Consider the following 16,027-nt stretch of genomic DNA (forward strand, 5'->3'; position numbering starts at 1 on the left):
AAAATATGTTTTAAAGTCTGTTTTCAGGAAATACTGCCTTCCTTTCTTAGTTTCACAGAAGCATAATGAAGTTATACCTGGCAGTCAGGAGGGGGGAAGGAACAGATGGAAAAAGAGAAATCACAGCTGCCCTCCTGATACTGCTCTTGACTTAAGTCTACATAAAAGAAATTACATTCTCAACCAGCGACCTCTGTACAAAGCAGTAACATTGAACCCAGCAGTATCTTTTGAACCATTCTGAAGCAGAGAGCTTAAAGATGGCGTGTTTGATTATATATGTTATAGACAAAATGTTTTGAACTTCAATTCTAACTTCATTTGTATTTTTAAGCATAACAGGGGTAGAATGAACTAAAGATTTGATTTTACTTTAAGAAAAATTTGCTTTTCTCATTTTTCTTGGTTTTTTCTTCTTCCTTTTCCTGTTCCCCATTTCTTCTTTTTTCCATTCCCAGGCTACTGCCCTTACACAGACATACTCCATTTTTGATGAAATGAAATGCAATGCTGCTTACTAGATATCCTTATGGCTTCAGTAAGAACTTATATTGCACAGGAGTAGCATTTCTCACAACTTTTATTTCAATGTTGAGGTTCCTGAGTGGATTTTCCTTAAACTGGTGTAACCCCTGGTTAGTATTTCAGATTGAAAAGAAGGTACATGGATTTTGTTATGTGAGCTTTGACAGCAAGCCCCGGACAATAGGGTGAATTATTGCACAAGACAGACATGTGCTGGCAAATATGAATAATGGAAAGAGAACACTTCTTTCCATTCTCATTACATATTGACATTAGTGCCTGAAGGCACTAAAAAATGAATATAACATTTCTTACACGTCTCTTTAATGTGATTTCAAGTTATTTTCAGAAGGCAGTGGCCAAGATCCTTGGAAAGATGCAGACAGAGAGGTCTCTCTGCTAGTTCTCTGAGCTACCTGAACTCAAGGTAGTAGCTAGGGGGCCAACTTTAATGTGGGATGTGTCTCTTTTAGCACTTTGTGGAAATAGTAATATTTAGTTTGAGTTGAACTGCGAACCATACAGCTTCTGAGAAAGGAGTTCCTGTGTGCTCGCATTCATCCTTGTAGGCACACCTTGATTTTAGATACAGTAACTTTTTTTGATGGGAGGGTTTTCCTTATCTCTTCCTAAATGTAACCTCCATTTTCTTTTCTAGTTTTCTGGATACTTTGATTTTTAAACTCTTTGAGCAGAGTAAGATGCAAGAGAATGCAAGCTATTTCTTTTTTAGGTTAAACAGGTTCTTTCATTCATATGCAAAGCAAGCAGTGTATATTATTCAAAACCCAAACACTGAACTTCTTTCAGGATAACGCTTTGAAGGCAAGCTGCATGAGAAGAAAACATCTATTGCTTAAAAGTACACCAGATTACTTTAGTTCTGATGTAGTAAGCAAAACCTCTCAGATTTCTAAAATGATCAGGTCTTTTAATTGGCAGCTATTGATTACCTTTTATTACAGACTTTTGATAGCATTTAGCCAAATCTTTTGGTTTGAGGTTTTGGCTGTTTGGATTTTTTCCTTTCCATTGGAAAAAGAAATTTTGAGCTTTATCTCTCTCTCTCTCTCTTTCTCTGTCTATCCATCTATCTATCTATCTATCTATCCTGATTTTAGAAAGCTTACTGTACATGGGGGAAAGTATCCCTGTCACCCTGAAAACAATAACTGTTCAGGATGTGCTGTTATTCTCAGAGGTCATTGGCTTTGAGATAAATTTACTTCTGTCTTGTTAAAAAGAAAAAACATCTATATAGTATTTGATAAAAGACCTTGTATTTCAAGTAATGAATACTCTAGTAGACGCAGTCCCTTTGATCGGGATTTTTCTGTCAAACAGAGTTGGTGGACTTCACTGTTTAAAATCAGTGGTGTTTATAAAAGTATAAAATAAAGCTTACAAAGAACGTGTGATTCATATTGACATCTTAAGTGTTTATAATAAAACACCAAATCTCTAAGACCTTCCACTTTGATAACCCCCCAGACATGAGACATATGACATGAGACTAATGCTGATACTAGTCACACTTGAAACTCCCTTCTGAAACATTTCTCCATCTCATAAGATCTTTTTCTATAAAACTCTGCTGTTTCTAAAAGTAGTTTAACAAAGGGGCTGGTGCTAAACCAGTCTTCCTGTACTTTCTTGTGCAGGAGGAGTGATATAGGGTATCAGTTCTAACGATAGGATGTTTCTACATGAAAAAGGTTTATATGAGCTAAACCTCAAATCTCTGCAAATTGGAGAATAGGAAGGATATTAAGTATTATGAATATATTTACTTATGTGGTCACATTTACTAGTTCTTCGCAAATAAACCTGAAGTTCACAAATTCATATGCTTAAAATGGCACTGAGTTCTTGTACATTTAGAGTTAACAAAGAGAGAATAAATCTTTTTTTGTTTTTTTTTTCAAAACCATTTATAAGTGATCTCTAATTTATGCTGCAGGGTTTTTTTTTTTTTAATCGTGAATTTACTTGTTTCTAGGTAAAACTCGAAGAACCTGTCTTCTGCCCTCAAAATCAGCAAGTGACCGTAGCTTTAAGGATTTCAGCAGAAACCAGCTATCAAATTATCCCACGCTTCCATTGACCAAGTCAATAGAAACTCTACAGCATGGGGAAAAAGGGTTGGGTTGTGCACATCATGCTCTGAAGGGCTCTGTCCAACCTCCAGCCATCACAGGTCTGAAGAAGAACCGCAGAAGTTTACCGGTTGCCGTCTGTCGGAGCTATGAAACTCTGGATGGACCTCAGGATGTAGATACATGGCCAAGATCTCACTCGCTGGATGATCTCCAGGGAGAATCCAGTGCTAACCTACAGGACACTAGCAAGCAAGTAGGTTCTTTTCCTCAGGATTCACTGGATGTAGCAAAAAAGGCAACTGGCTCTGCCCTGCCACCTCACGCTCATGGAGGCAGCTGTATGGTAGATGACTTCATGGCTAAGCAGAGTAAGGGAGCTGCTAGTTCTCAGAAGGGAAGAGCTAAGGAATTGAACTGCTCTGTAACGGAAACTGCAGGTGAAAAGCCTGCTCCATTCCCCCTGAAAAACTATGAAGCTCAGCCTGCCTTAGTGATGCATCATGCCTCTGAAAATACAAGGATGCCTCTGGAAATACAAAGTAAAGGCTTTCATGACCTTGCACGGGCTGATTATGCTCCAGTCCTCAAGGGAGGTCTAGAAGCTGAGCAAAAAGGCACAAATGAGGCAAGAATGCAACCAAAAAATCCTTCTCAACCACCACCTGTCCCTGCCAAAAAATGCCGAGAACGCCTTTCTAATGGATTACACCATCCTCCCATGACCACAAGTGGGAACCACTCAAGCCTAGAAGCACCATGTTTGCCAGTAAAAAAGACCAGCTCATCCGGTCCCATTGATTGTCATGGAGTACCTGTCCATAGGACGTCCTCTGAACATGAGCCTAATACCCCTCCTAGCCCACTCCCACCCTGGCTGTCAGAGCTCCCAGAGACTGCTAGTGTTCAGCAGCACGTGGTAAAGCTAGGTCCTGCTTCAGCAAGGAAAGTGTCTTGTAGCAGGGGAATGGATCTGGAAATGGTGATAGAAAACAAGTTGCAGTCTGAAGACATTGATCTTACTGAAGAACCGTACTCAGACAAGGTAAGTGGTAACCATTTCAATGGTTTCATTCTGCTAGCATTCCAAGGGATAGCCTTTCATTTATTGTCTGTAATTTTTTTCTGTGAGTAACCAGCCTAGATAAATCAAAAATCATTGAGACATTAGACATTCTATAACTCTGTTTGTCTTTACTATCAGACTTTATGCCTAAAGGAACTCTTGTGTTGTGGGGGACTGAGAAATCCCAGACCTATTCTGAACCTTCATCTTTTCAGACCACTGGTGCCTTGGTGGACCAGGCATGGAAATGTCTCTTTCTCTGCTGATGTGGGGAAGTAGAGCTGAAAAAGAAAGTAATGATTAAATTTTATGCTTCCAAGGAACTCTAAATTGATAGCATCAATTAGACATCTTTTTTTTTGAGGGGAAGGAATGAGTCTTAAGATCCAGTCCCTCCCTAAGGGTTTGCTTTTTTCAGTTTTCATGGAACCTCGAGGAAAGCTCCTTCTTGCTCCCATCCTACACTTCTTTTTTGGTCTGTATTGATACACTTCTTTAATTTGTCTGCTCTCCTTTGTGTCTGGCTGGGAACATTCAGCACGGTCGCTGTGGCATTCCCGAGGCTTTGGTACAGAGGTACTCTGAAGACTTAGAGCAGCCTGAAAAGGATGTTGCCACAAACCTGGACCAAATCCGGGTAAAGCAGCTGAGGAAACAGCATCGCATGGCAGTGAGTATTTCCATAAACCAAATCTTCTTGTTTATGAGCAGACTTTTAAAAGGACTGACTAGTAGTAAAGGGAGATTCTTGTGAAGCCCTAGTACAAATGTGCTCCCTATATTCATCCAGCAGGTGCAACATAGGTAGAGGTACTGTAGGGGCAGGATATACCTCCTCCTGCCCGAAAGGAGGACAGTTAGTATTTGAAAGGAGCGTGGATATCCTTCTCTTGACTGAATAATAGTCTTAGAAGTCTAAGCAGACTGCAAGCAGTGGTAACAGATACTTGCTCACTAAGAGTGACATGTATTAAATGCTTCTGTATTGAAATCTGAAAGGGTTTATACTCCTTTTTTATTTCTTAAACTATACTAGTGTCCACTCCTCCGTAGCAAAAGCAGGAGGGGAAAACAGTCAAAAACATGGCTTTTTCTAGGAAAACTTGGTCCATTTGAGGAGGTAATAGACAAAATTTGTATTCTCTTGCCTTACTGAGAAATTAAACGTATCACTCTGAAAAGTCTTTTTACTGGATATTTTTTACTGTTCTCAGACTAATTCAGAGTGGCACATGACAGTTACCCAAGCAGCTGGATACTGCCCACTGTGTCTGTATTGCCAAAATTATTGCTTCTGTGCCAAGTAATCTTAGCCCTTTAGTCCACACTGCTCTCATACTGACAAATCTGACATGAGAGAAGTTGAAACATCTGCTATGAAAATATACCAGTTTGGAAGAGGGGAAAAAAGAAAAAGACTTGCTGTAAAGGCAGATATGTTTGACATTAAGGGTTCTATTTTCTTTCTGTTTTTTTCACTCCCCAGATTCCAAGTGGAGGACTCACTGAAATTTGCCGTAAACCTGTATCTCCAGGACTCATCACCTCTGTATCTGACTGGCTGATTTCCATTGGTCTGCCTATGTATTCCAGCCTGCTTACAGAAGCAGGATTCAACACACTGAGCAAAGTGCCTTCTCTGTCACAAATTTTCCTTCAAAAAGCTGGCATCACAGAGGAAAGGCACATAAGCAAGCTCCTGGCAGCGGCAAGACTCTTCAAACCTCTTGATCCAGAAGCAATTTAACATGCTCCATAGTGTGACATTGCCTGGTTGAGAATTCACTGCTTCTTCTTGCACCAGTATTGCTCTAATTACTTCACATAGCTAAAGGGATCAAGGAAGTGGCTCCCAAGGACAGGCAGATATCTTCTTCAGAGGATATGAAAGTCTTTGGCAACTGAAGGAGAAGAGAAGCAACCACCAGGTAACATAGATGTGGTACTTTGCTCCCCCCTCACTCCCATCTAAAGTATTCTTATTTCATGAAATGTACAGGGTTGGCCTGAGAACCAGACAGCTTCGCAGAATTAAGGGACCCTTGCACATTTTCCTCACGTTTGTGATAGTGATACTAGTAAGAGGTCTTCTGTACCTCTAGGTTCCAGGTACCTGAAATCAGTCCTAAAGACCAGGTACAAGCCAAGGCGCAAATTCCGTTAGAGGCTGTTTGGCAAATGCCTTTTGTTTGTTTTAGTCTAGAACTAAACACAAAGCCCTCCCTGGTCATCCTTTCTGTTGCTTGGTAGAGGTCCCAATACACCACACAGCCTTTAGCTAGGCCAAAGTTAATGGACTGGAATTAGTTTTCAGTGTAGTCCATCTCTGTCACTCCAATGCAACTAACCCATGGAGAGTCAGAAAGCTTCTTTTTATTTGTACAGAGCTGAGGTCATTTTTAAAACTACTTTCTAGCAATCTGCTTTTTATTTGCCTTAAAATAAGCTTTTAAGCAGTTACCTAGTGTTCACTTACCCATATTCACATTTCCCAAGCCTCGTTTCAACCCGTCACCCTTAAGTTGCTCTTAGGGTGATTTCCAGCTGAAGTAGCTTCTATAAAATGCCTCATCATAACACTTTCTGTGTTGTAGAGATGCTTTTACAAATGCAGGGTTATGCTAGGTTTTGATTGTCAGGTTAACTTCTTGTTCACTACCGTCTGCATTTACTGTTGTTACTAAACTGTTCCAAGATATACTGCCTTGTATATATGTAACTGCTTTTCATTTTAATCATATTCTGTGTACTGTGTTTTATTGTCAATCATTATGCTGCAGCTTTGACTTGGTATCCTGACCATATTGATTCCAAACAGTGGGTTTCTGCAAATGAAAAATCACTTCCACCGAAAAAGCAAATTATATCCCACAGAAATCATCAAATTCAGTAATTCCATTGCATGGACAAAAGAAATTCTACTATAGTCTCATGAATAACACTGTGATTTTTAGAACAGTTGAAATCCATCCTGACTGCATTAATGTTACTTCTCACTAAAAGAGAGCATTGTTCTGGGAAATGTGGTGCACCATTTTTCCATGACGTAATGATATTTTTCTGCCTAAATCCATGTGAAACTTTCCAGTTGCCTATGTGGCTAATGACAAATTTTATTTTTCTATATTGGGTATACATTTTATATACCAAATACAGATTGTCATGAATAGCACATAGCCAGCTTATTCTTTGGGGTCTATATTTAGGGTATCCTTCAGCTTCTTGTAGTACAAATACTCCATGGAAGGCAGAGTAAGCTTACTCTGGTAGGTAAAGGGAGATAGTGTAGAAACCTGGGCATAGGGCAGCATGTGTGACTATTTCCAATATCAGTTCTGATGTCAATTTACTGTATAAAATCAGACAAGGCACTTTGCTATTTGGTGCCTCAGTTATCCCAGCTTCATATTGAGCTAATGACTCCTCCTCATAAAATGCTCCCAGATCGATGCACGAAAAATTATGTTTATTCCAGGATTCTTTACTATATCTGATCCTTTCATGGTCATGTTTTAAGTCACATGAATATGCATTTGACTACAGATGATAACTGATTTGGCTCCTGGTAGAGTTGATAGGTGTTAGGTTTACTTTCCTCATTTTGAATTTCACCCCTGTCTACTGCACACCATTGTATGAAGGCAACTAATTCACTGTTGTAACTTGAAATTACTCTCAAGTTAATCTCTGTAATGATCTCCTTGTTGTGTGGATAATCAGCATGTTCTAATATGACAGCATCAGGGAACATACAGCAGAGGTGTTTTGTACAGCTGGTGAAAATGTGGTTTGGCCTCACCTTGAGTACTGTGTGAAATTATGGGCACCACAGTATAAAAAAGACATTAAGCTATTAGAGATCATCCAAAGGAGGGCCACGAGGATGGTGAAGGGTCTGGTGGAGAAGCCTTATGAGGAGCAACTGAGTTCACTTGGTCTGTTCAGCCTGGAGGAGACTGAGGGGAGACCTCATTGGTGGTCTTCAGTATCCTCACAAGGGGAAGTGAAGGGACAGCTACCAATCTCTTCACTCTCATGACCAGTGACAGGACTCGAGAAAACAACGTGAAGCTCAGTCAGGGGAAGTTTATGCTGGATATCAGGAAAAGATTTTTCACCCGGAGGGTGATTGAGCACTGAACAGGTTCCCCAGGAAGTGGTCACAGCACCGAGCCTGACAGAGTTCAAGTATTTGGACAACGATCTCAGGAACATGGTGTGATTCTTGTGGTGTCCAGTGCAGGGCCAGGAGTTGGAGTCCTGATGGGTCCTTTCCAACTCACAGTATTCTATGATTCTAAAGAAAAAAAAAAAGAAAAAAAAAAGAAATTAAGTAGTTTTTAAATAATGATGATTTTTCTGTTGTTGGTCTCTGAGGCTTACATGGCAACTATCAGCAAGCAGGAGATGGAAAGAGTATTGAGACTTCCTGGGATTGCTGGCAGGGACGAGAACAGAGTAGAATTAAGTAGACAGCAGCTATATTGGAGCAAGGGAAAAGTCCAAGCTGGCTATAGGCAACAAAAAAAAAGGAAATAAAATAAATTTCCTTGTGTTGCAGGGAAGGCAAGTCATACAGTAAAGCTCTCCCGTATTAATTACTTTCCCCACTCTTATTAACAGAAGGAGAATTATGGGAATAACCTGAAGCTGTGTGCCAAACACTCTTGGTAAATCCATGCTTTTTAAATGATTATGTGACCCAGGGAAACCAAATCACACCCATCAGAACTAGAGTGAGCAGTTTGAGATTTTTGAGTTCTAGTTGTTATTTTGTTTTCTTTTAAAGGCTGTGCTTTGTGGTCTAATTTGAATTACAATTTTAGTTTATGTTTTAATCTAAAAAAGCCTTAAGCTTCTCAGTGTTTGAGCTTCCCTGCTGTGGTTTCACTCACCTGTGGCATTCCCCAAGCAGGTGAGGTGGTGTGGTATGAGAGCCATAACCATTTGCATCTTCTTGCAGTCATTCAGTGCTCTAAGCAAAAGTTCACTCATGAACTGTTGGGAAGCACAGAAGAAACCTACTGCTGGAATCTTCTCTGCTCTGCTCAGGCTAATGATGTTTAATATCTATCCATTGTATCTTAGTAACTCAAACAGCTATTTAAGAATAGAAGCAGCAAACCCAAAATATTACTAAATGTCACCATAACCATAAGCTTTGATCAATAACCCACTGTTGCTATCCCGGTGGCAATGCTCTCATATGAGACTGGCTTTGGATGCAAACTGGGAGCATGATTAGAAGCCTTAAACATTGCAAACCTGCAAACAGGTCATCATCTCTAAGAGAGCAATAGTGGTCGATTCACCAAGTCACAGCTGTGCAGTTGTACTGTATTATTTTTAGAATAAATAATACTTTCAGTCCAAGATACTTTTATCATTAATTGACACCCTGTGGGGAATCAAAACTGTCGAGCAAGTTATGTAACAACTAACAAAGTTGCACTTTCTGTATATGAAATCAATATTTAAATAACTTATTTTTCTCCATTTGCTGTTCTTAAATGATGTAAGTAGCTGTAATATACCAGTACTCAATATGTCCTGCAGTTTGCTTCAATCCAAGAAAGCTGTGTATTGTAAAGGAAAAAAAAAGAAAAAACAAATTATGAATGTGTAAAGATTATTGTGCTGTTTCATTTAGCAAAAAAAATGGTTGACAAAAGGGTTTTCCTGTGTATCAAAACTTGTCTATAATTATATGTCATACTGTTCATAGATCAAAAGTAAATAAATTTCCTTGATCTCTCTCTTTTTTTGGTTGTTTTTGATTTTGCTAACACATCTTCTATTTATTGCTCTGGTAGCAGTGCCCACTGATTTAGGTTTTTTGCTTATGCCTTCGGCCCTCTCCCTCTAGCTTATCAAGCTTCTAGTTCTTCTCCTTGTTAGCACTCTCGACACGTATCTACAGCAGGAGAAAAAGGTTTTTAAAACAAAATATTGAAAGCCCAGGACTAGAAGCAGTCATCCAAATATGATATGATGTGAATCATCAGTGTCCAAACTTTATTACATCCTGTGAATGTCCAGCTGCTGGGCTCAAGGAGATGCGTGCAAGAGGTCTCCTGAGACTCCCCCTTGGGAGCTTTTCCACTTTGTAATGGAATAATTAAAAATGGGTGGAACCAGAGAAAGAGTATATGAGTACAATGCTCTGGAGCTGTAGTTAAAGCGATTGCCTGAAAGAAGGGATTTCAAACCTGGTTTTCAAATGCAGCTCTGCTTCCTTGGGCTGGTGAGGTGCCTCATTCTGGAGAAGGGAAGGTGTAACTGCTGAGCAGTCAGGTAATGTCTACAGTCTGTAATAAGATGCCAGTGTCCAGGTTTTGGGGCAAAGGAGCCTTGGGACATGACTCTTGGCCCTCCCAGCTCACTTGAGTGACTCCTTACTTACTGCTTTGCATTTGTTGGTCTGGTTAAATTTGCTGTGTAATTAATGGGTGTGCTTAGCTGCCTGACAGAGTGCTGCCCGGTCCGCATGGCAACAGCTTGAAGTTAATCCTTTGTGGATTTAGCCCTAAGTAACAAGGGTGGGCTGTGTCTGCATTAGCTGTTAACCGGAAGCTTAGCTCTGGAAACGACATAAAGAGAAAAACAAAAAATCTTTTGGGTTGGATCCAGACAGCTGAATCTTCGGTTCCTCTCAGGCAGCGTTCCCACTAGAACTGTACAACGTGGCAAACAGTTCGTGGGAATGAGGTGGCGTGTCAGATGTGAAGGTTTAATTTTGGGTCTCCTCTGTGGATACCCCTGGGTTCGGCTGCGGCCCCGGCCGCTGCTGTTGCCGTGCACCAGAGGGCACTGCGCCGCTGGCAGCGGGAGCGCCCGCCAGCCCCGCGGGAATCAATGCAGCTGGCTCACCGACAGCCTGTTTCCAAGAGTCTCTCAAGTAACAAAACAGAACTAAAAAACAAAACAAACACTGCACAACATGAAAAGCCAGGGCGCTTGCCATTTCTGCAGCTGGAAGAAGTATTGCTTCCCGTCCAAGACTGCTGTGGTCCAGGATTGCCTTGGGAGCAGCTGAAACACAAAGCCTCCATCTATTGCACTCAGAGTTTTGCTGGTGTGTTTGATCCAAACGTGTGCTAACCGTAGTAGCCCCTGCCAAAACCAACCACCACCACCACCCCCCGACACATACATACCTATCCTTATTCTAAAGGCTCTCTTTCCACGAGTGTTTCCACCAGAAAAAGAGATATGGGAGAAACGTTAAAATTCTTGCTGCTAATACTTAGAAAAAGAAATTTTATCCCTGAGCAGAAGCTTCACATGTAAACCCACAGAGACTTAAAAGCTATGAATATAATGTTATGTATGCCACTAAAGCTACCTCATGAGTCTACTAAAGGTTAATCATTTAACATTCAGGAAGTAATACAAAGCAAAAGTCGTATTAATTCTTAACCTTGCCCTTTTGCAGGTACTGCAGTCTTTCACTCCATGAATAGACATCATTATTTGTTTTCTTAATTGTGCAACACAATTGGCTTTTGCTGATCTTACACCCACATGACTGTGCTTACAGGTGTAAGTGTACCGATAATGTTCAAGCCCTGACCCCAAAGCTCTGATATTACTGAGATTCTATCATTTCCATTGTTTTTGGGCCTGGCTTATAATATTTTAACTTATAATATTTTAATAATATTAAACTTATAATATTTTAACACCAAAAAAACCCCAAGCCCTCTTTAAAACTTTTGAGGACATTTATGGAATTAGTATGCTTCCAAAAAAGTCAGACTAGAACAAAACCATAGATCTTATTTCAAGAGACCTTGTTGCTTGGCCTGCTGCAGGTGGAGTTCATGAAAACTGTAGGTGCCTAAGGTCAAACAGAAAGATGGCTGGTGGGATTAGCTGCTTCCAAGACTAGACAGGTTTGAGTAGGAGAGAAGGGTGAGTTGGAATTACAATTCTGCTCTTCAAACAGCTTTGTTGTTTATTGAATTCAGTCATTTAAATTCACCGTCTCTGAGATGAGTCCTCCATAGACTTGGAGGTTCTGGGCTTAGCTCTTCCAAGGCAGATCCCACTCCGGGTAGGCAGAGTCCTGCACATCTCTGGCAAGTTCTACATTCCTTGTATTGGCATGTACTATTCTGAAATTCTCACAAGTAGCATTTCTTCATTTAGCCACAAAATGCTTACACAGCTGTGCAAGTTTGTGAAAACAAGACCTGTGTTTATGTCTACAAATCCTGCCTTAAAGGGGACACCCTCATGAATTAGACTATCAATCTACTACTATTTTTTTGCACTTTGGCTCCATTGACTCCTATGGTAATGAACATATACTCGGCAGGTTCTAAAAATGAAAGTTATAATTTTTTTATGTTTATTGAAGTATGAGTAAGCTGTTATTTTATATGAGCATTCACTTTTAAAGTTCTGATTTAAGTGGCTCATTTGCAGTTAGCCAAACAGAAAAACCATCACCATTTCTCTGCCTCAAAGAGTGAAACTGAATTGTCTCTCTTGCAAGTTAAGTGATGATTAAAAAAAAACATGCAATGCCACCTCAACCATCTGGTGAGCTGTTTCTGTGCAGAACTAGCAGTGTTACAATATCTTGTCTTTCACTTTGATGTCCATATGCCAGAGTCCTCAGTGGGTTTGGTAGTGAGGGCTGAGGTTAGTTCAACTTGGAGGTGTGTTCAGGTCTTAGCAATTCTACAAAGCCAAAAACTCAAAAGATTGGCAGTATTGTAGACCATCTACTATGCCCTGAGATGAGAGCAATTTTACAGGTAGCACTGGCTACCTGTAATCTGAAAGCAAGATTAGTGATGCTCCTGAGCCCACTAAAACTGTAGGCAAACACTACACATCTTTTTGTTTTCTTTTAGAAGAACTGAATTACCTGCTATTCACAGGAGCTGCTACATGAGGAAGACTGTGTTTGCTGATAGTGACAAGCACGACTCCCACCTCCCACCACAATCAGACCTACTGCTGTTACGGAGTGGCACAGCCTGCACTTGCTTATGAACATCAAAGCATGAGCATCACAGAAGGTGCTTTGGATTCGGAGCAGTGCAGTTTCTGAAAAGCAGAAGAGTGGCTTAGATCAAATTCAGTTACACAAATAAGTGCTTATGTGTTTAATAAAGTCATCTAATGAAATGAGATAAGAGGCTCAATTCATTAAGCCACTTTCTTTTGAGAGACACTTTTTTTAGCCCCCAAGGATTGGATTTAGAACATGCCTTGAGACCAATTGCTGCCTTCTCAGTTTTCTTCTCCTCAACCTCATGACAAAGCAAGAAAGGATTTCAGGCTGCTTTCTGATACATATGGGAGTGCGATTCAGAAATTTGCCTTTGGGCACATAGGAAAACCTCTGGAAGGCATTCAAAAATTTGGGGGGGGGTTGTATTTTAGCAATTTGATCAGTTGTGTCTTGCTTCAGGAATATGGGAGGCTTTTACCTGAGTCTATGAGGTTAAATGCAAATTCACATCAAAAGCAATGGCTCAAGCTCCCATGCAATACCTGTCTGTGTGTAGATATGCCTCCCCTGGAGCTGACAGATGTCTGCAACACAGTGTTTAACCTTGCAGGCAAATCTTCAGAGCCATAGATGTTTCCAGGCCAGGAACACATAAACAAATTTTTCTGTGCTTGTCTGCATACATAGTAGACAAATGTTGAACCTCATTCCTTTCATCCTTGTTGGCTGTATCCTACTGCATTCTACTGTCATGTTAGTTGTTCAGCCTGTGAGAAGACCAAAGTCAAGGTTTTGTTCAAGTTCTGGTTGTTGTTTGGTGCTCACTTAAGCGCGTTCACAAACAAAAGTGGCTCTGTGATCCCTTGTGTAAGCAGCACCAGAGGTATAAAGTGGCATGGCAAAAATGCAGCTAACATGACAACTGATTTGGTGAATACCTTATCAGAGCCTCACAAAGATCTCATATTCAACTGGGAAATAAAGGTGGAAAAACAAACCAGCTGGAAACCTTTCAAGATGGTAACTATTTCTGCTCATTTTTCCAGGTGTAGCTACTTTGCTGAGAACTTGTGTTAAGTTCTGTGAAGTCAAGATGAAATATGGAGAAGAGAAATTCAGTTCAATCAGGTAGTTGAGAGAGCATCCATCCCAGATGCGCTCCTCAATTCTGAGAAATGTTGCTCCTACTGCCAGGAGCATTGGGTCCTGAGGCACAAGCAATAAAAGGCCCGGGAGAGCAGCAAGTTGCAGCAGTTAACAGTGAAGTCCCACAGACACTGTCTTCTTGATGTAAGTGAAGTAAATCTAGATAAATCCTATTTAGAGCAAACTGCAAAGATCTGTCAGGTTGCACCCTGAGGCTCATGCAAGGTTTGCACAGTGCCAGAGTAGGAAACATTTATTTTCCATTATTTTCAATATCAGCCCCATTAGTGTTCCTTACCTCTGTTTAGTCCTGTGTGTGCTGTGGGAATAACATTTACAGGCTGTGCCTGTCTTCTTCCTTTGTGCCCTCCCAAGGCGTGCCTGAGCCACCCAAGTACGGCAGTCCCTCCAAGCAGCCAAAGTGAAAATCCGTCTATGTAGTAGTCTTGGCATGTGTTTGCCCTGGCTGCTTTAAGGACAGGGGAAAGAAAAAGGATTAACCAGCTCATGGAACAGCTGAGGTGGTAGTGAGGCTTACTGGCAGAGACCGGAGGGAAAGAAGAAAGGGCTGGATGAAGAAATTAGTGGAAAGATGGTGAATGTCATAAAAATAAGAGCAGCATTTCTTACCTTCTGCAAACACAGAGGTCTCACATTCTCGGATGTGTGTTTGGTGTGAATTAGGCAAGGATGTGCCATGCATTCAATAAGTTAGTCTATGCATATATTTTTCAAAGAGGAACTACCTAAAAATATATGAGGAATTTAAGGAAAAGAAGAAAGTCCTCACTTATTTTCCATGTGTGGGAACTATGTGCTGGTATCCCCTAGAGCAGGCATCTCATGGCTAAGGACAATTGCCACTGGACAAGGTGAGACATCAGGCTCTCACTGTGGACGGCTGTTCTATGTTTCTGAGTTGTTCTGATCAGGCTGTTGCTAGCTCCAAATCACAGCATCCAATCCATCCTTCCTCACACATAGCAGTGGGAATATAAAATAGATTATTAGTTTTCCCAGACATATGGTTTCTTACTGGCTTAACCTGTAAAGAAAATAGCAGCTACAAGGTTTGTCATCACCTTTGCATTAACTACCTCTAGAACCCAAGGGCTTTTTAAAAAACAACTGAACAAAATCCAAACAACAACAGTAGACATAATCAGTAACCACACTGCTAGCAAACCAGTTACCAAAAAGCCAGTGTGAGCATGTCTGAACCATATTTGCACAGAAACTCTGCCACTTCATGCTGTTGTCTGCATCCCATGCAAACCCTCAGTTTCCTTCAAACTCCTCTTTGATCCAAGGTGGAATGCAAATAGTAATTGATGTCTGCTACAAGGCTCTGAAGAGATAAACTGTTCTGAAGGGTTGCTGCTTCCATCTCTGTTACATAAAAGTCAAATATTTTACAAAAGGCCATTTCTGCCTTTATCAATCCATACTTTTTGAAATCACAAACCTTCAAAACCAATGTATAAATGAAATGATGAAGAAAACCTATAAGGACTTATTAGCAAAATACATTTGAATCTCTACTGATTCACTGTCATCCCTTCCCTTTGTTGCTCTCTGACTTGTTACCCTTTTCCACAGAAGGATGTGTCCTACCTCCCTCCAGGTAATCTCACTGGACTGCGGGTCTCTCTGCCTGCGTAGCCCTGAGCTGGGACACAGACATGGGATGATGAGAAGCGCTTCAGCCACCTCTGTGTCATGCAATGCACAACTGGTGGCAACTCCCTGATCTCCCTTCTGGTGCCCCAAAATCCATACCTCACCTAGCTCCCTGCTCTGAAGGGAAAATACCATCACTTGCACCCGCCCCAAACCCCATGAAAGGCTCTGGTGACCTGGGCATGTTGGACAGGTGAGTAGCTAGGCTGTCAGCTGAGACAGGGTCCATGCCAAATTTGACATGTTCTGTGAGTTTACTCTTACTGTGACAATCCCAGAAATGGCCCTGCAGCAATGTAAATGAGCAGACTAAGCACAGACACTGTTGCACAGCTACCTTCTGGAGAGAAGGTCAAACAGAAGGGACAGGATTCAGCAAGTTCTGTGCTATTTTTTTTTTAAATACAAGAAATACAACACTTCATGAGCAAGTGTAATCCTGAATGAGAAGATGCCAAAATTTACATTTTTACCTCCCAAGTCTTCTAAAAAAATCCGTGTAAGAGACATAACTAAAACAACCAGCAGCCATTAAAGACTTTAAAA

At 40.8% G+C, this 16,027-nt stretch overlaps 1 protein-coding gene across 8 annotated transcripts in view; it reads left to right on the top strand.

The window, feature by feature from the left end:
* The window catches only part of SASH1 (SAM and SH3 domain containing 1), a 98,033-nt gene extending 90,045 nt beyond the window's left edge, over window positions 1-7,988 (top strand). For all 8 annotated transcript variants that reach the window (XM_025895689.2, XM_018078156.2, XM_025895690.2 and 5 more), the window contains 3 exons: window positions 2,525-3,666; window positions 4,226-4,357; window positions 5,174-7,988. In XM_025895689.2, coding sequence (XP_025751474.2) covers window positions 2,525-3,666; window positions 4,226-4,357; window positions 5,174-5,434 — 1,535 coding nt within the window. In that variant the 3' untranslated portion in view covers window positions 5,435-7,988. The remainder of the gene's footprint in view (window positions 1-2,524; window positions 3,667-4,225; window positions 4,358-5,173) is intronic.
* The last annotated feature ends 8,039 nt before the right edge of the window (window positions 7,989-16,027 follow it).

Source organism: Manacus vitellinus, unplaced genomic scaffold (genome assembly GCF_001715985.3).
Source record: "Manacus vitellinus isolate BGI_N305 unplaced genomic scaffold, ASM171598v3 scaffold_4_pilon, whole genome shotgun sequence".
In the NCBI taxonomy this organism is placed as follows: Eukaryota; Metazoa; Chordata; class Aves; order Passeriformes; family Pipridae; genus Manacus; species Manacus vitellinus.